Below are 19,609 nucleotides of genomic sequence, written 5' to 3'. Positions count from 1 at the left end.
GCCCGTACACAACATCTCAGGGTTCCGTTTAACTGCTTTAAAGAGTTTATTTTGGTTTCATTGAGGGACACCTACATCTCGGTGTCAGCCAACACTGTTTTTTGAGCTCAAGCTCCTTCAAATAGAGGCGGCACGCTTCCTTTCCCGTTCCTCCCGTTGTACAGTGAACGTCCGATTTTTCGGACTCCCTAGGGGCCGCAAAAACATCCGAAAGATCAGGCAGTCTGAAAAAAATGAATGCATATCTTTAACTGCCCTTAAGCGCTAAAATTGCTACAGGCACGCCTGAAAAAGCTCTTAAGGCCTGCCAGTATACTTACTAGGCATATCGATGCTCGTACTGCGACAGGAGATGGGGGTGCACGTGTGTATAATTAAGGAATACATACTGTGTCCCGTGACAATTGCCCCTTCCCACGCTTGTTATACTTCATCGCCTAACACCAGGTACAGAGGCGAAGCTAACAGACTAACAGACTAACTAGCTGTCCTTGACTGGGTCAGTTACTCATGTTGATGCATATCTGCAAATTTCTTACCGTGCAGACTCCACGATTACTTTGCTTAGAAATTAGAAAACACTTTTGCATTTGATTCGCTTGGGAAATTTCATTTTTCAAGCACTCCTGCTCTTTATGCCAATGTACATTTGCAACTTCCTCCGCAGGGCTTTCAAATCAAATTACAAGGTATTATGTCCGAAAGCAACACATGGCCTCTAGTGGACTGCTCCGGATTACTTCTGACCACCTGGAATTCTTTAAGCTGTATGTATATTTACACGGATTCTCAGCCTCTTTGATGTGCCTCCCCCCAAAGCTTTAGTGCATTTAGTACGACAGAAAATATGTAGCAGAATTTTCTGGCTAATCTGTTATCCCAGGCTCCCTACTTATTAAGGTTTCAAGACAGTTCTCGCCAAGCCCGAATTATCGGTCAGCAACTGCATTACCCAGAAGAGGCATTTTACTTTAGGTTTCCCTGTCTACATTTAAACTTTATTCATGGTAGCATGTGTCCGCCAGTTCATCACATGACCCCCTGTGCCGGCACGAAAAGCAGGTGTGAAAGAAGAAATAAAACGAGCAGCAGTCGTACTCACCTTTTGGCAGAGTCTCAACGACATAGTTTATCGCTTCCGGAATCCCCATCTCATCTACACCAATGTCTGTAGGATGGAACAGTAGCTCGGGAACCGTGAACCGCTCATTGCTCAGCCGAAGGAGCTGTGAAAAAAACGGGACAGGGGATGACATGGATGGTGTAAAAAACATTATATATACTCCATTTCATAGAGAGAAGCATACGCTGCAAGTGCCAGAGAGGCTTTCTCGGCGTTCACATTCAGGACAAAAGTACATAGTGTGTCGCGTACGAACGGAAGGCAATAGGTATGCATCATGCAATTCCATGCCGTGTCGACGTAGTGTTGCCCGCCATGAAACAATGCAGGAGTAAATGCTTCATGTCCCTCTCGCTTCAATGCGTCTCCGAAACTAGAGATTACGCAACCTCTAGTGCTAAATGCGTGGAAAGACAGTGCCCGATGCTACACCGTCTCAGCTTGCCCAGTCTTTGCACACGTAGCAGATTACCTCTAAAGCAGGGTGCGCAGGCTGCATATGCTCGTTCGATCGGCTACGCTGACACCGCCGATGCTCACCGCAGGAACGGGTATTAAGAGCTGCGCTATAAATTGGTGGTGTGGTGTGGTCGGATACAAAACCCAAACTGTCTGTGCGATGTTTGTAAGCTTTATTGCATAACTGTACTGCGGCGAAGCTGACTTTAGAAAACCAGATGCCATTGTGCAACACATACTGGACCCTAGCCCATGTTTAGTTTTTCGCTACAAAATCGGGTGCTCATTAAACTTCGGCTCTGTTTATGAGCTTTAAAGTAATTTTTATGTTAGTTTTCTACTCTGGACACACGGAAAGTTGGAGCGCGCGCGTTTGATTCGAGGGCATGTTATGACATGGTGCAAACGCTGTCAAATGATTCGACAGTGTGTTTTGTCGCTTTTCTGCATCTTGTTTAATTCAACCCTCCCATCAGTTTTGTCGATCAGTTTCGTCAGTCTCGTCAGTGTCAAATTAACGGCAGTCTACTGTATTGAAATCATGTATAAAGAAACTCCCGTTACATTTAGGTTCAAGATAGATGGTGTTCTAAAGACAAAAAGTTTACAAGAAGTCATATAGAGAATTCAGTCATATCAAGGTTTAACTGTATGTGATTTCGAACCGTGTTGTGAGCTTAAATGGACTTGGCTATCTGTCACAGTTGAACCATATTCTGGTCATCAATGTTGCATGACAACACAAGATAGAATGTGACACACCCTAATCATGGAGAGTCATTGAGCCTCTCAACGGTTAGCCAAAGAAGATGGAATGCTATATCTGCGAATGCACGACGTTATTAAAAGTTAATTGCACACACCAATGGTTCTTGTAAAACGGGGGGAACTAAAAAAGGGGTTAACCCAAAATTTGATAGTGCAGCAACAGCAAATGGTGACTCCCTATCTCTAACAGAGAGTTTCAGCTTTGACAAATCTTTTTCGTCGAGTGGGTGATTACTCAGTACAATACGAAGGCCACCATTTCAACCACTGATTTCTTGCAATAATAAAAGAAGCATGGAAACAACTTGTATTTTCACCGACGGTGCAGTCACGCCTTGCACACTAAAATATTGCATAACTAAGACAGTCAGGCAAAAATAGTTCTTCTCGGTGATGCTAGCTTGTGCATGCTCCAATCTCACATGAAGGTAACATACTGTGGCTCATTTTATTTAGTATATCGTGTTTGTACGCAAAGTTGATGTGTTTGGCATACAGAATTAGATGTGTACATACATATCACCTGCAGTGATGAGGGACCAAAAGGTCATTTTTTTCAGTGAACGGAACAGTGCCGCCATCTATCACTGCTACTGCTAAACATGATGCACACCATGCTTTTTTAACAGTGACAAATAATGGCAGCATTCTTTTGTTGAGGAAATCTGCCCCTTTTGTTCGGCCTCACTGCAGATGACGCGAACTCCTAATTTGTTGGACGATGACAGACCAGTACTGCGCCGAAGCATGACATTAAACAATATGAACCAAACTCACACCTCTGTGCTAAATTTGAGCCTAAACAAATTGATGCCTGTACCCAAACAGCAATTTATACGTGACTCCTTACTTATGAAGCGTTCAGTGGATGCACAGTGTGACTCGCCGAACATCGAACTTGCTTCTGGAGAGGGTTACGAGAGGCTGAACAGAGCTGCTAAAGTGCACAAAAGCGCATGAGAACTTCATCGTTTCTGCAAAGCTTTGTCCCTGCTGGATTAGCATCTCGTACGAATGCAAAACTTGCAATCCAGCCCTCATATTCAAACAAGAAGGGCCTGATGTAGTACATTTATCAACACGCTTTCTTAACAGCCCAACAGATACAGCCTCGCTCGGCGAATGAAAGAGCACTGCAAAACGACCATGCAGACCTGTTCGTTGTCCTTGGGCCTGCCGGTGGTCTCCTCGAGCGGTCGGATGTAGCCCCGCTTAATGACTGTGTAGTCGGGTAGGACGTAGTCTCGGGCCACTGTGTTCTCTGCACCGTGCTTCCTGGGAGGAGCAGAGTAAGGCAATTTTTTTCTTTTCCACTTATTTATTCTAGAGGCTAGATTGGGCATGAGGACATAGGTAACAGCGCAATTGTCAACAGCAAGTGCAGTTGTGCACTGCGGCATAGTGCAACTCGCTACTAGTTTCCATTTAATTGAAGCAAGCTGAGTAATGTGTTGTAGTTTGCCAAATAATTAGTCCAACTAATTAGTTTCGAGTGACCATGGCTCTTAGATAAACACCTTATGCCAATGCAGATGCTGCAAAATCTTGCAATGTTGATGAAAGGGATGTGGAAATAAAACAGAATGGAGAAAATTTACTCTGTAATTGAATCATCCTTTTGAGTCATATTTTGAAACACTGAGTCACTCAACCCTCTTATACACTCTGCCTTTGCTATACTGTATTTACTCGCATAACGAATGCACTCACGCAATGAACGCACCGGTTGCTTTTCCAATCAAAAAGTGTTTTTTCTTTTTGTTGCATAATGATCGTGCCCCTAACTTGGTGCCGTGAAGTAGGAGACACGCAATGAAATTCAGCATTTGATACGGCACCCAAGGTACCAAAACGGCAGCCATATCTGAGGCATTTTGCCGTGTCGTAGATAGCGCCAGATTGAATGCCTGGCATGCACAGGCGTCCAATCCAGGCACTACGGCATGGAAAAACTCCTCTGCTCTGGCTGCCGTTCTGGTTCATCGGACCCTGCATTGGACTCTGAATCATACCGTGCATCTGCTATTTTTTAGAGGTGGCAACAGAAAAGAAATCGATCAAAATTTTACCCCGCATAATGAACGCACCCCCCCAACTTTGTGCAAATTTTTCTGGAGAAAAAAAAAGAGCAATCGTTATGTGAGCAAATATGGTATATTGCTGCACAGCTATTCGGAAAGTGTAGTGAGGGCACGCACATGACACTTTAGTGCATGAGCATGGTGGACAGAAGATGTCATTATTTTTTCAGTGTTTTGAAGGCGGTGCCTTTTTTAGGGAGTTACCAGTGCTATGGTGGCTAGAAGAGTTGGTGCGCCAACCGAGCGTAGTTCACCACTTCTCCACATCACGACGCAAAAATCGCACTGCTGCCAGTATAATGGTGCTCCTACATGCATCGTCGTCTCTACACTGCGTAGACAGACAAGTGTTTGAGGATATTGCTGCCGCAGTTTTCAGCTATAATTTGCGCCTCAAATACCGTTCTGAGCAGCGCAAGCAAAGCTGGATGGAAAGTTCCGCTATTGTTTGAAGAGATGAAATGCTGGAATTATTTTTCTGGCTCATACGCAAGAATCTGGTAGTACTACTGATCCAGCAGTTTTGAAGAAGTGGGAAATTATTTTGGAATTCTAGGTCTGTGCACTAGTAGTGCATAGCCTTTTTCGTGGATTTGGTGCAACCAATTAGTAATATGAGGTTGCACACCTAGAAGCAATTAACACACGGTCTATGAGAGGTGCTGATTACTTTTTACTTTACTAGATTACTACTAGATTACTAGATTACTTTACTAGATTACAAGATTACTTTTTGACTACCTGTGGTACTTTAACGTGCACCTAAACCTAAGTAAGGGACCGTTAAGCATTCCGACTCCATCAAGATGCGGCCGTCGTGGCAAGTAATCGAACCCACGACCCCATCCTTAGCAGCACAATAATAACCATTATGGGTAAAAACCATACAAAACAAGGATGTTGCACTTAACTTAAAGCAGAACTGATTCCTCCCACACAATTTGAGGTAGTTCGCCCTTCCTAAAGCTTCGTGAAAAATTTTCGCTACCTTTGACGCCGTAGCTGGCAACATGCTGTGCATTTCAGCAACGGCGGGCTAACCTTTCCTGCAAAGTTACAGCGCAGCCGTAGGTTTCTTGCATAGGAACACATGCCTCCAATCGAATTTTATTGAGGATGATGTACGTTAGTCTAACTTCACACGAACAGAAAATCTGGCAGCTGTAGAACCTTCCACTGCCAGGTCCAGTAAGCATGAGGCCATTCACATACGCACGCGCTGACAAGCATCGCAGGCGTCAGCACAGAAATCTTGAAGTCGTCGCACTTTGCGGAGGCTTCATTCACAGCTTGTTGTCGTGATCTCGTCATGCGTGATTTTGCGATCTTAATCCGTTGTGTGATCACTGCAGTTTCAGAAATTGTGTCGCTCTTTTTTCTTCTTGAGCATCGTATTACAGGGATGAGTGGAACTGCCATATCGATGCGTCTTCGATAAACCTCTCTTCGTCAAGCCCGTATGCATGAAATCGCACTTGTGGGCAACTGTTCGTAAAAGCACGCAATCCACACTCGATTAGGTTGTGTCCACTGCTGCTCTTGTCAACTCTGACAACAGTGCTGCTTTAGGCTCCCTGAGTTACAGTTCAGAGCAAAAAAGTAAGCATGCATGCTGAAACAGTGCCACTACTTGGTGCGGCGTCCGCTTATTCAGCCTCGTGGTTGAGCTTCCACTAACCTTGCCACTCGCATTTTTCATTGTAGACGCTTCCACATCATTACAGGGACACTGAAGGCTAACACTAAGTCGATGTGGACTGCTTAAATACCATTCCGGAAACCTTGCAACACTTGTTTCGTGCCAAGAAAAGACTTACTTTACGAGAAAATTGCATCTGAAGGGTCCAAATACCTTTTTCAAAATTCAAATGTCCTGCCACCCAATGGGGGAGTGGTGACATTGCATACACCATTACCACCCTTTGCTGCGGCACCCGACAGATGGCGGTACCAAGCCAAGACAAAATCAGAGCGGCGGACTCGCTGCTGCAGCTGCTTTTTTGGCCAAGTGGCGTAGACCGTTTGTGCATCCCGCGACATCACATGGAAGTTGAATCCTCTGCTACTTGCAATTTGTGCGAGTTTCGCGAGCCAGCAAAACCAGCGCAGTACAACGCAATAACTACGGAAACTCAAAAGCACAAGCGGGGCGGAGTCAAGAGAAAACGAAGCAGTTCGACCGCCCTTGTCGTTGTCAAGGGTAATTTCAATGAGTTCTTTTGTCTAAAGATGAAACAGAACCGGACAAATAGCATTTTATTTCATCTTGTGATACAATACAAGGATGCTTTGTGCTTGAGTACTACTTGAGTGGTTGAGTACTAGTGACAGAATTTAACTGAGGAGTGCTTTCGTCATCGGGCAAGTATGTGAATTTCCTGGGGGAGCCTCTAATCATATCCTGCATTTACCTCAATTTCTCGGTTATTAAGTCTCTGTTCACGATAATATCGACACCTTAGAGACTCTCAAGCACATTCTATCATATAGATATAATCTATCACTTTAGCTTGACTTAATATTTGCCTTTAGTGTCCCTTTAAGCAACTTCTAAACATGCAATAACAGAGGCCCGTAGCTCCTCACTGAACAAATTGACAGCTACAGATGATAATTTATCACTACGTGTGGTTTACTCGTTGAGTGCCACCTGCCGCAAGTACCAGATCCCACACCACCCCAACATTCTGCTGAGCGAAGTGCCATTTTCGTGTCATGATGCGGACATGTGGGGATCTACGCTTCAGATGTGTTGGCCGGCACACCTACACCTCTAGCCACCATACCGCTGCCTTTCCGTATCAGCTATGTCCATTTCTAGCCTCTAGCTTCTTTTGTGGGCCGATTCCAAACACAGTGCAGCCTAAAAATGTGACAAAGGTGATGACGATGACTGCAATGATGACGATGATAGCTCATGACAAATGTCCACGAAAAAATCGTCTTTCATCGACTTCAACTAGAGATTGTATCACCTTTCAACTTTCTTCTTTTGTTTCTTTTTTTTTCAGCAACTCCAGCGGGAAACCTGACGCAGAGACATCTGCCTCTAGCAAATAATGTGCGGTGCAACTAGTATCTTCCCCATAACAGAGAACTCGACCACGCTTCGTTCAGGCTCAAGAGCCAATGGGTTGGACCGAAGCAGACTGGCATGGGTACTGGCCAGATTTGAAATTACCGAACCAGGTTTGGGCTGACCAGCGCATGGCACTTTCAGGCTTGAGCAGGGCCAGAAAAAAAAAAAATGCAGTTCATCACTCCCTATTATGCTCACCCCCCCCCCCCCCCCCCACGTGCTGGTGTGTTTCTCACAACAAAGGTGGAAAGGTTAACGTGCAGAAATGCACACAAACACAAAAGAAGTCGCCCCTGCTGGGTGAATACACCCGGCATCGCCACCACACTTACTGGGCGATCTTCATGTGCTCGTTGAAGGAAGTGGAGACAAAGCAGGCATCCTCCTTGACCTGGTTCATGACGTACGTCTCGTCCATGACGTGCAGCTGCCGGTAGGAGACGATGTCCTTCAGGTGGTTGGTCAGCGCCTTGCCTCCCAGGTTTATCCTGTCACAAACGCATGTGTACGCATCTGGTCATCACCGTTCTTACACATGTCCGCAGCTTGATTCTTCAAATGCATGGCACACAGCAAAAAGCGAGCCTTTAAGGAACGCCACAGAGAAAGAGTAACTCAGTTTAGACTGATAAAGTATTTTTCAAAAGTCTATTTTCGTGAATTTTATCATAACAGTTTGATTATTAAAGGTCAAAGTTTCATGTTGCACTGAAACCCTAGAAGCCTGTAAACTATTGTGGTGTCAGGGATCTCAATTTATTTTCTCCAAACTAAGCTCAGTTCTTGGTCGTTCTAAAATACGTCATAGTCCGTCATTACCAATAACAAATTAACAAGGTCTGAGCAGAAGGAATCTAAACTCGTGATGAGCTGGCGCGAGAACTTCAGGGTGGCGTTATTGCCCACCTCAGGTTTTTCCATATTTGCAGCTCAACTTAGATTTACCTTTAGTGTCCGTTCAACGAAGTGAACTTTTCTTCAGTGGTTATGTCAACATGGCAACTGCACCTGACTGATTTCGTGCCAACAATGCAGGGATAAATTCATGCCATGCTTCAACGGCTCGCGTTGGGAATATCATGAAGCTCGTCTAAGCTGCAGGAGCGTTGTGGTAGATGCCAAGCCTCATTCATGCTGTGAGAATACTACTATATGCAATGCACCTTGGCACTCGCACGATGAGCACATTCCAAGCACAGCGCAGTACACAAAGGGAAGTGTATGAAGAACAGAACATCATACACAACGCAGCCGGTGAGGAAGAACAGCATGTGCTAACGAGCGGGGTTTCTCAAGATTTCACCTACATGTCTAGCGGCTCCCACGTCGATACACGTGGGTGGCCCTCTGCACTAGGCCACAAAGTTTGTGCATTGAGATAACACCTAGGTCACCAATTCTGTTGGTGGCATGGCGTTGATGGTGCCCACGTTTATTGGCCTAGGGACAGCAACACATGGAGATGAAATCCAGAGAAGCCACAGAAATCTAACTGACCCAAGTGCATTTCTACAATTGCTAGTAAGTACAGCGGGGTGTGGCACTTCGGGAGAGGCCAGACATTTGTGCGCATGCGCGAGTAAGAGCAGGTGCGAATGAGAAAATGCGGAGACTTCTGCATCTTGAATGTGACTCTGCCTGGGCACTGTGGAGAACTTTCCTTGGCGTGTAGTATGTGTTTGTCCCTAGGCGTGCTGGCATTGCAGAGTGGGGTCGAGTTTGTTTACGCTCCGATGCTGGCTGCTGGTGTGGTGAAGCAGGTGAAGCAGTGGGCATGGATGCCCTGCTTGGTGATCGCTGTGTCTGAAAGTATGCCGGGCAGATTTCCTCGCGCCTGCGGCGCTGGTGCTGAGTCAGTCACACCTGATTATAACTCTGTTGCACCTTACAGCACTCTACCTTATAAATAAAACATCACTGACTTTCCCCGGGGAGTAATAGGGGCCGTAGTAGAGGCCAGGCCTGCCCTCCTGGTGCAGTATCTTCGCTCTTGGCAGGCTTTTCGTATGTTGCTGTTCGCGACTTTTCAGTAGCATTTTTGAGTCGTCCCCTTTGAATGAAATAAATGCACAGCGCCTTAGCAACCGCGGTTGAGTGCCACTGCCTGATGTCACGCCATGAGGACTATTGGCTTTGCGTCTTGCCCACGTTAGGTTAGGTTAGCTTAGGTTTATGTTAGCGTTAGGTTACCTTAAGTTAGGTTAGGTTAGCTTAAAGGGCATTGGGGTGGCGCAGCGTATTCTCGCAACTGTTGCGCCATGCAGATTGTCTTTGCATCTAGGCCATGTTAGATTAGGTCAACATTAGGCTACGTTAGATTAGGTTAGCATTAGGTCAGGTTAGGTTAGCATAAAAGGCGTTAGGGTGGCATGGTGCATTCTCACAGCAGTGCACCGTGAGAATTATTGTCTTCATCTTGGCACGTTTCGTTAAGTTAGCGTTCGGTTAGGCTAGGTTAGCGTAAGCAGCGTTAGGGTAGCGCGACATATTCTCATAGTGGTTGCAGGGGCGTCAAGCGTCACCGCAGCCTTTCAGCCACTTGCGTTCAACCACGATTGCTAAGCTACGGTCCCTACTGCACCCATGGAAACATCTTTGATGTGATTTTCAAGGCACATTGCCGTAAGGCTCGAGAAAGCTATGATTACTGACTTAGCACGAGTGCTGCAGGTGCAAGACAGTCTGTCTGACACAGTGGTCACCAAATGGGGTGTCAGTGCTCGCTGCTTCGCCTATTTCATCACACCAGCAGCCAGCGTCTGAGTGTAACAAACTCTACTCCACTCCGCAATACCGGCACGCCTAGGGACAAACGTATACAACACATGCAAGGAAACTTATCCTCTGTAGTGCCTAGACAGAGTCATATATTCAAGGAGCAAAAGTCCCTACATTTCATCTCTCGCACTCGCTCTTACTTTCACATGCGCACAAACGTCTGGCACCTACTGAAATGCCACGCCCTGCGGTACTTACTAGCAACTGTAAAGTTGCGACCTGAGTAGGTGGGTGCAAACAGTAAACTTTTCAGACTGAATTGAACAAGAATGGAATAGTGCTTGAAACCAACTGACTATTGAATACCTTTCGAATAATGAGCTGTTTTTCATCATTAATATAAAACAGTGTTTGCTACTACAGTGACTTCTCATTAAGATGAACTTAGTTAAATCGAATTATCACAAATAATGAACAACTTGGGAATGTTTGCTTGTTTTTTCACAGACTCAATGCAAAAAAATCCCCTTAAGACAAACCACATCAGACATGCTTTTCGGTTATGACGAACATTCGGAAAGACCGCCACCGCTACCGATCCTGGAGGCTCGGGTGCTTCGATGCGCCACGCCCGGGTGCGCGCGCATCAAGGCACCCTACTAGAGGCTTGCGGTGCACATCGCCCTTCGACAGAGGCTAAAACAAGATGAGGAAATAAAAAGAAACAGTGACATTTCACTTCATGAATGCGGGTGACGTGGAAGCATCTGGGTTCCATAGCGCATGCGAAGCTATGAGCCCTCGGTGCACCTAGACTGTCCACATCACAGATCGTATTCGACAGGGCTCACGCAGCCATGCCATGCGCAGCAGCCACCAGTGTAGGACGTCCCCTCGTAAGCATTTACTTACTAATTACATTAACAAGCATGGTGTCAGCGTGCACAGGCAAACGTGAACACAGCATACTCGACGACCTTGGATGCTTGCTTTCAAAACGCTGGCGTGAGGGATCGTGGCAGCAGCAGCAAGCGAAGTGACCTTCGTGCACTCCATCGCTTCAATGCAAACTGAACGGCGAGAACATAGAGCATGCAAAGGTACAAGCCATCGGCCTACCTAGACTATACCCCCATAGCAAATCGCTTTGAAGATAAAGCCTGTGCGACCTACAACACCCCTTCCCCTCCCCTCCCCTCCATGGTGCCACACGCGATGAAAGATAGTGCGCTTTCCCCTTTTGCAGAGGTGAGATTGAGCCGCCATCGTGGGCTCACCGTCGCACGCTTTCACTCACACACAGTGTACGGCGTGCGAGGATGCTGTTATCACGAAACGAACCTGGTACATCCGTATCGCAAACGAAACCTGTAGCAACTGCCAGAGGAGGTCAACCTGGCGCGCCTCCGCCTACTTTCCTCCTCCGCAATGCTTCCCCTTATTCCTCCTTCCCCACTTCGCTCAACGTCACCTAGACTTTCCACTAGGTTGCATTGCTTTGCCACACACTCAGCGCGCTCCTTCATACTTTCACTAGCTCGGAGCTTGCACCAATGACCTGTGAGGGGCCAGGTGCCTGCTTGAACTTGCTAGTGAACTTTTTCCAGCAGCACAAAGGCACAAAATTATCCTTAAGGTCATTAGGTGAGATGACATTGTTTGCGGCTGCTCGCCGATTTTCACAGAAGTGCCAAACGTCCATTATGGACTGGATGAAACCAAGCAAGAATACCTCTTGAAAACAGTTTTCTATTAAGTTCAGCTAAATAAATACTTTTTAAATCATTTTTCCCCCAGCTTAATTCTACTTCATTTACTGTTTTGAAGTAAGATATTTGGATGTGCCCAGTCATGTTGCCAATAATTCTGATAAGATGAATAAATTTTCATGGTCCCTTCAAGTTCATCTTAAAGGACGTCTGCTGTATAACAGCACATTATATTATTATAAACAGTGCGTTAAAGCTTTAGCAAGCATTTGTCAATACACTGCACATAATGAAATGCTATTGCTCAAAGGCCTAAACAGAGCATTAGGAACAAATAAGCAGTTTGTTTGTGTACTCGGGCCACTGTAGTGGGTGCAGATGATGGTGGTTTATTTGAAAAATATGTCGGACAATTACGATACTCCCTAATGCAAAATGCGAACGCAGCTGTATATGTGTTTTCACTTTACGATATATTGAGGAGAAGAATTTGAGGCTGAAATTACCGCACCAACTGGCAGTGGGCCAGTGCCGTCAGTGCCTTTGCAGGGGGAGGGTCAACATGGGAACACTGACATGATGAGTGGCACTGGTGCCAGCTGTGGAAGCCGACGACGACGAAGGCGCGCAGTGGCAGGAATGCATTGCACAGTCACGCCGAGGGACGACGACGCTCAACCCAGGAACAAGTGCTTAAGAGCTACACTATAAAATCTGGCTGCCCGAGTTATGTATAGCATGCTCCTTTATGTAACGTCTCGTGTTTCACATTTGCTATGGCCGCCAGGATAAAATTTATCTCACTTTTGCAACAATCTTATGTTTTATCTCATACAGTTGACAATTTGAAGTATTTGAAAACTGCTCGGGAGATATTCATATTTACTAATAGAGACTATTTGATTTCAAGACCGAAGCAAATAGGAAAATACAGTCAGACCTCGATATAAAAAAGTTGTATTTGCGGCAAAAAACTTGAATCGTGAATTTCATTAATTCGAGGTTTTAGTTCTAGCAGTAAAATCAATTTCACAAATTCCCAGAGCATTCCTGGGGGATAGTATTATCACGTGGTCGTGACGTCAAAGAACACAGTAGCAATACTGTGAAAGGCAAAACTAGCTTTTATTGGGCGAACCTGTGCCCACAAAACAGGCTACACTTAAAGCACAACAAGAGCGGCAAACAGAGTCGGCGATCGTCGAAAATCTGATCAAAGGGTCAAGCGCGTCGGCTTTTATACATTGATCGTCGAATGTTCCAGACTAATCGCTGGGACCTGCGTGTCTTCCACAAAGTTCTACATTATTCGCGTCCCGCACACATGCAATCAGTTTACACAAGGTTCAGTCACAGACAGCGGATGGAACCATCGATAACATTCCAGAAACTTCCAATACATGCAGGCGTGCCCTGCGCTGCGCGATAACATTTGTTAGGTGGTGAAACGTGTCGCCCGATAAAGACACGTACATGTGTCAGTATCTTGTCAGTAAGCACTTATAAACGATTAGCAAGAAGGCCATAGCATGGGTATGAGCGCCAGCGCATGCGGTACAGATAGCGCCGAGAGAAATGCATCGGCGTGGCCACAGCGTCAGAGGTTTGTATGCATTGTGACGTGCGGTGCCATACATCTTGGACGCCATGGCCGACCACGCTTAGTGCCTGCAGCCGTCATCAGATGGCACACACAAATGAAAAACGAAACTGTAAAAAAGATACAGATATTCATCCCGAGCAACAAAAGAAAATGTCAGTATTGCCAGAAAGGCTGAGCACTGATGGCGATGGCAAAGAGACAACTACATGAAATCAGGTTGGTAGTTTTATCAGTGTCACATGCAGCTGGGCAACATGAACAGATCTCACTTGATGACCACGAGCTCACTCTGACTATAACTTCCCACAGCGTTTCGGAAACTTGAAATTACGCAACTGCCAAATCTAGACACACGGGAACACAATGCACATCAAAGTGCATCTCGGCTCGGTCTTTGCACTTGCCGCAGATTACCTCCAAGACAAGGCATGTGGCCTGAGTGCAAAGAGGACACAAGTGCGCTTGGGGGAGAGGGCAGACAGGCATGCATTCCTGCCCCCCTCAGGCAGGTTGTTGATCCTGCTAATGTGTGTTCACTGCCTCCCCATTCCACCCCTGGCACTCAAGATGATAGTTGTATACTTTACCAACGTGACCTCTCAGTGCCAGTTTGGCATTTCTGGGCAAAAAAAAAAATGCAATATTGGCGGGCACAAAAACTAAAACTGTCGGCGTGCAACTCATGCAAAACGTCATTAGCGTTTAATAGAGAGGTCACTTGATGTGACCGAGGGCGACGCACTGTGGGAGGCGGCTAGTGACAAATGGTTCTTGTTCGACTATGTTTCTGCAAGTTCAGATGATTAATGAACGATGCCGTGATAAATGCGTTTTGGCGATTTTCTTCTGGCTTCCCTTTCCTGTCGTTTTTTCTTTTTCTCACTTCAAGCTAAGGTGTCAACCTATATTATGGTTTATACGATACTTACCTTCCTTGCCACCAACTGCTCTTGCTGTTCTACACAGACATCTGCTGCAACCCATAGGTTTTTTCTTTAAAAAGGAAACAGGTTAACATTGTTACATGCCACCAGTGAATCAATGTTACAAACCTCTGGTGACTCAAGGGAACGATTTGGAACGCGCAGTGATGCAGCCTGTACTGCCAAGAACAGCAGAACTATGAACAGCCGCTTGCTGTAAGAGTCATGGAAACTACACAAGTCTACATGGTAACCCTTACACAAAGACAAAGAGATAAATTATGCTTGTGTAGAGGCACCCACAATACTTCACCGGATTGCAGAGCCCAGTCCTATTATTTCGTTTGCTTCAAGAGGAGTCACTTCCTTCGCAGGAAATGCAAATAATAATTGAGCGCGCTGGTCCCTCACCTGCGGATACCGGCCTTGATCAGCTTGCCACGCAGGAAGGGCGCGATGTGGGTGAAGGAGAAGCCACTGTCCACCACCACGCAGGCTATCTCCCGCACACGCTCCTTACGGTACTTCAGGGCACTCAGAGCACCCGCTGCACAATGTCAACAGCGGGACACATAGAGTAACTACTAGCAACCTCATCACGGTGGAAAAACAGCGTGAAAAATGGGACAAGAAAGAGAGGACAGGACTGATTACGAAAAGTTGTTTATTTTGCAACCATAACACATGTACGCAAAAAGAAAGAAAAAAAAGAGGGAGCTGAAGGCTGCAAAACATTCAGGTAGGCGAATAGTTTACTGTGAACGCAACAAACATGGTTCCTTTTTCAAGCGTGTGAACGCTTTATTAATGCTTAATTAAATTACAAGAAAGGTGCCTTTTTTACAAAACACTCCAAACTAAGGGTGCCGCATTTGTTAGTTTAACAAATAAAATTTATATCATCTATTTGCACAGCCATTACCATGTTTGAGGCCTAACTAATGTTCAAGACAAGCCAAACTTTCCATATCGTGGCATTCCCATGGCATCACAGTAACATATTTGCATCAAAATGGTCATGTTAGATTTTCCTCTAGATAGTACTGTAAGAAATTCTATGCTGGTAACAGTGGCCTGCTCTAGGGCACATTTACTCTATAGTAATGTATTGTATTTGCTGAACATCACTGGATGTTGCCCCACACTTTCTTTACCGATAGGAAACTAGAAAAATGTTCGAACACTTCCCCAGCCACGATTCGAAAAAGAATAAAGCTCAATGTACTTGAATATGGATTAGTTCTGTAAGTTTTGTTTCTCACGTCGTGTTTTACCGGCTCCACGTATCAGTGTAAACGTGGCCACTATCGTTGCCGCTCGCGATTTATTGGGTGCCCACGAGTGCAGACGAGAAGAATCGAAAAACGCGCTTTATGTTGTTGTTGATCAAAACCCTTATGAAGCCCACAAATAATAAAAGCGAGGCAAATTTGGTTGTACCTTTTTTTTTTATGGAAGTGCAGAAAGTGATGAAAGGAATGAAATGGGGCATCTGCTTAAAATGTTGGGTGCGTGCAGACCGCTTCGTACGTCTTGAAGAGTCGTTCACGTAGCATTCGACAGATGGTAAGCGCGATCATCATTAGCTAGACTTGGCACATGACATATCGCTGTGACAAGTTCAGGGTGCGATCATTACACTGGAAAGAAAAAAAATCAAATTTTGACGACAAAATTCAGGGGTGTGATCATTACGTGAGTGCGATCATTATGCGAGTAAATACGGTAAATTAAGCTAAGCTAAACTTAATTTTGTTTTGCAAGCCAAAACCATAATCTGATCATGAGGCATATCGTAATGGGAGGCACTTAATGGGAGCACGTAATGGGAGATTTAACTTTAACCCCGTCGTGATCTTTATTGAAGCGAATGGCTTTCCTGGGCGCTTTGTGGGTTCACAAATAAATTTTTTTTAAATACGCCTTTTCTCAGGTAGATTTGAACCTCGGTACCAGAGAGTAACAGCTGAAATGAAGTTTTACCTCTCACGCACTCGGCCGATGCTACAAACAAGAAAAATACTATGGCTGATGAGCACAGTCCCAGCGTTAGCTTTCGCCTCATAAAGAAGCACCAACATGGAAGAGATTAAACGAAGCCAGAGGTAAAATGCGAAATCCAGAATAGAAAAGAGGAGGAATAAATAGCCATGTCTCCAAGCCACAACCAAGGACCGCTACCTCGACAACGAATCAAGTTTTTTTCTTGACAGCAGACGGCTGAGCGCACATCCACCAATGTTAGTTAGCCACAATCATGGTGAAAGTACAACCGTACTGAATTTCTTGGAATATAGTATGCGGAGAAGAAAAAAAAATAATGACCTGAGGCACAATGACAGCCAAAGCAGGTTTTTAACATGACAACGCGGCGTTTCTCATAGAACTGTAAATCTGTACACAAGATTTTTGAGGGTCAGCAAAGTTTTGCAGGGCAGCCATCTTACACACACGAGTGGAAAAGGTCCAATCTCAGATGCACATATCACGTATATGTCTCGGTTAAGAGCTCAGAGTTTTTTTCCAAACCGATGCTTTCTTAGAGAACACTCCTGAACTTTGCTGACTGTAGCTACTGGTGCTACTGTCTGGCCAAATGGGTCTCACACAGAAAATAAAGAATGGACCTTTTTTTCACATCCCTGTAAGTTGGCTGTCATGCAAAGCTCTCCAGAATTGCATAAGCTCTCGCCAATACGCCAAATTTGTGCACTTATAAGGGGCGTTTACATGAATGAGACAAGTAGCACATCGCGCTCCTGTAAACAGTGGCAATGCATTAATGTGTCAAGAGAGGGTAGTTCTAGATGGGGCAAAGTAGAGCCACTGGAAAAAATTTCAGAGTATGTACCGCAAAGGTCGGGATTTGACTGGCAACACTGAGCGGCCACCGCCATATACCTTCCAAGCAGACCGCGTCGCGGGATGGCCGCCATGTTGGAAGAGCTTGATATTCGGTGACACATCGGGTTGAGTGTTTACTGAAGTACAAATACTTTGTGCCCAGAGATAATGGTTGCTAAGAACGAAAATAAAATGTTATTTAGTGCGAAGTAATGCAGCCAGTGGTTGTTTTGCACGCCGATCGTGTTTACTGCTTTTTTTTTAATTGCATTTCTGTTTGCTGGCATAATGTCTAAGCCAACTTGTCATTGTTTTTTGCTTATGTATTGCTTTAGTCGGCTCTGTATCAGTGCCTGTGCCTTCTGCTGCTGCCCTCAGACCGGGTTTAAGGCGCGTCAAGTTGCTGCGAGCAACTTTTTCTTTAAATCCCCCCAAAATTGTACGTTTATGGAAATAAAGGCATATCATATTGTAACTGTGCTACGATTGTGGGCAGCAGCATAGCGGTGCTATCGGGAGATTATGCACGCATATTTTTTTTCCTTCCACGAAGCAAGCTACGAAGGAAACATTTCGTCACTTCGAGCCGGAATGAGGCAAGCTTGTGCTTTTGGGCGTGAACATATCAGGGACCGCCGTCGGCTTCTATTGAATGTTTCCAAGCAGGACGAAACTAACACCTCACTGTGTCACAGGCACGTACATTCATTGTATAATTTCACAAGCTAAATCGGATACATATAATTTAGTTTGTAAATGGATACCGCGCATTCTCAATTCTGCCGGGCAACATCGTCCGCCGTATACGCACGACGCACTGTGACTGCCATGTACACACCGGTGTTTGGGGTGATCGTAAGACGATCTGTGCACAGCAGGCGTAAAAACCAACTTCGATGACGATTTTGCACACTTAATCTTGTGGAAGGCCAATATGAGCCATTTGCGTGATTACAGCAACGTATATGTACTTCTGTACGCTGATAATGTGCGAGAGTTTGCTACATTGCGATTCATGAACGCGGCTGTCTAGTGCGTTTATGAGCGGCTACTCTTCTCAACTTATTTATGACTGTTTTCTTAAAGAAGACTGCCAAGATTTGCTGCCTGCGTAAAAAAAAAGCAGGAATGCCCGCTGGTGACGCAGCACTTTTTTTTCGAAGTTATATAGGCGATGTATAACATTCGTGTGCTTTTAGAGCGGTTTATGTAACATGCATAGTGACAGAGTGAAACTAATGCTACTGGGTGTTCTGTTGTTTTGTATTTCTTGTTACGCATCAAGCACAACATTATTTGGGTATGCACCGTAGCATTTCAACATAAAACATAATATGTATGCTGACTTCAGTTCATTGCATGTCCTCGGCTTATAAGCTCAAAATTTGAAGCATGTGTTGTGAATATCACCTGGCCATTGGTTTCAAGCTCGAAATGTGTATGTACAAATGAGCAAAGGATAAGTGGAAAAAAGGAAGTATCATGGGCCTCGTTTTGACCATGTTTTTATTGACTGCGATCGTCATGATCTGCAAAAAACAAGTGCCATATGGGTCGAGTGACTCGAGGCGAGAGCGCGCTCACGTGCGTGGAGAAATCATGCGAGTACGTGAGGCCGCTGAATTCTCACACGACAAGTGTGCCTTCGCGTGCCACGAGCACGGAATAACTGCGTGTGTTGAGCAACAAACATGTACACGCGTACCCGCGTCATGCGTGCAAAATGTGAACGATCCCTGCAATGAACTCCTATTTTCGTAGCATCGCTAACATCGCGTGCACTTCGCTTAAATGTCTTCTAAAACAGTGCCGAAAAGCACAAGCAAGGTGTACTTATACCTCGCACGCGCGAGTGTTTTTTGTAGGATTGAAGTTCTCCCGGACGATTCTGTGTAACCACGCAGAACGACGCTTTCGGTCATTTTTCCCGGTCGGAATCTAGAAAAAAGTCTTTCCAGACTCAGTTCGGTTGCTGCATCCGAAGGCGCAGCAGCTAGGCATGATTTCCTTGCAGTCAAACGCGAGCACGACAATCGGAACACAAAAAACGTAGGGTACCTGCGCTGCCTGCACTCTAACTCAGCCGGCCCGCCCGGCGCCTGGAAGGTACATGGCACCCCAAAGTCACGTGGTACGGTTGGGCCAATGGACGCATCGGCGGTGCGGGGAAAACGAATGCAGTACTCTGAAATTTTTTACAGTGACTCTAGGGCAAAATCATCTCTTGTTGTGCATACAAACCATGGGGCATCCCTTTGAGGGAAAGAGACGGCTGTCCAAGAGACAGGCGGAGTGCAAATTG

At 45.5% G+C, this 19,609-nt stretch overlaps 1 protein-coding gene across 1 annotated transcript in view; it reads right to left on the bottom strand.

The window, feature by feature from the left end:
- The window catches only part of Arp6 (Actin-related protein 6), a 50,766-nt gene that overhangs the window by 14,288 nt on the left and 16,869 nt on the right, over window positions 1-19,609 (bottom strand). The window contains exons 5-8 of the mRNA XM_075676161.1: window positions 14,875-15,010; window positions 7,843-7,998; window positions 3,505-3,625; window positions 1,103-1,226 (exon numbers count right to left, since the gene is read on the bottom strand). Of these exons, the coding sequence (XP_075532276.1) occupies window positions 1,103-1,226; window positions 3,505-3,625; window positions 7,843-7,998; window positions 14,875-15,010 (537 nt within the window). The remainder of the gene's footprint in view (window positions 1-1,102; window positions 1,227-3,504; window positions 3,626-7,842; window positions 7,999-14,874; window positions 15,011-19,609) is intronic.

This window comes from Dermacentor variabilis, chromosome 11 (assembly GCF_050947875.1).
Source record: "Dermacentor variabilis isolate Ectoservices chromosome 11, ASM5094787v1, whole genome shotgun sequence".
NCBI lineage: Eukaryota > Metazoa > Arthropoda > Arachnida > Ixodida > Ixodidae > Dermacentor > Dermacentor variabilis.
This window is presented reverse-complemented; position numbering and strand designations above follow the sequence as displayed.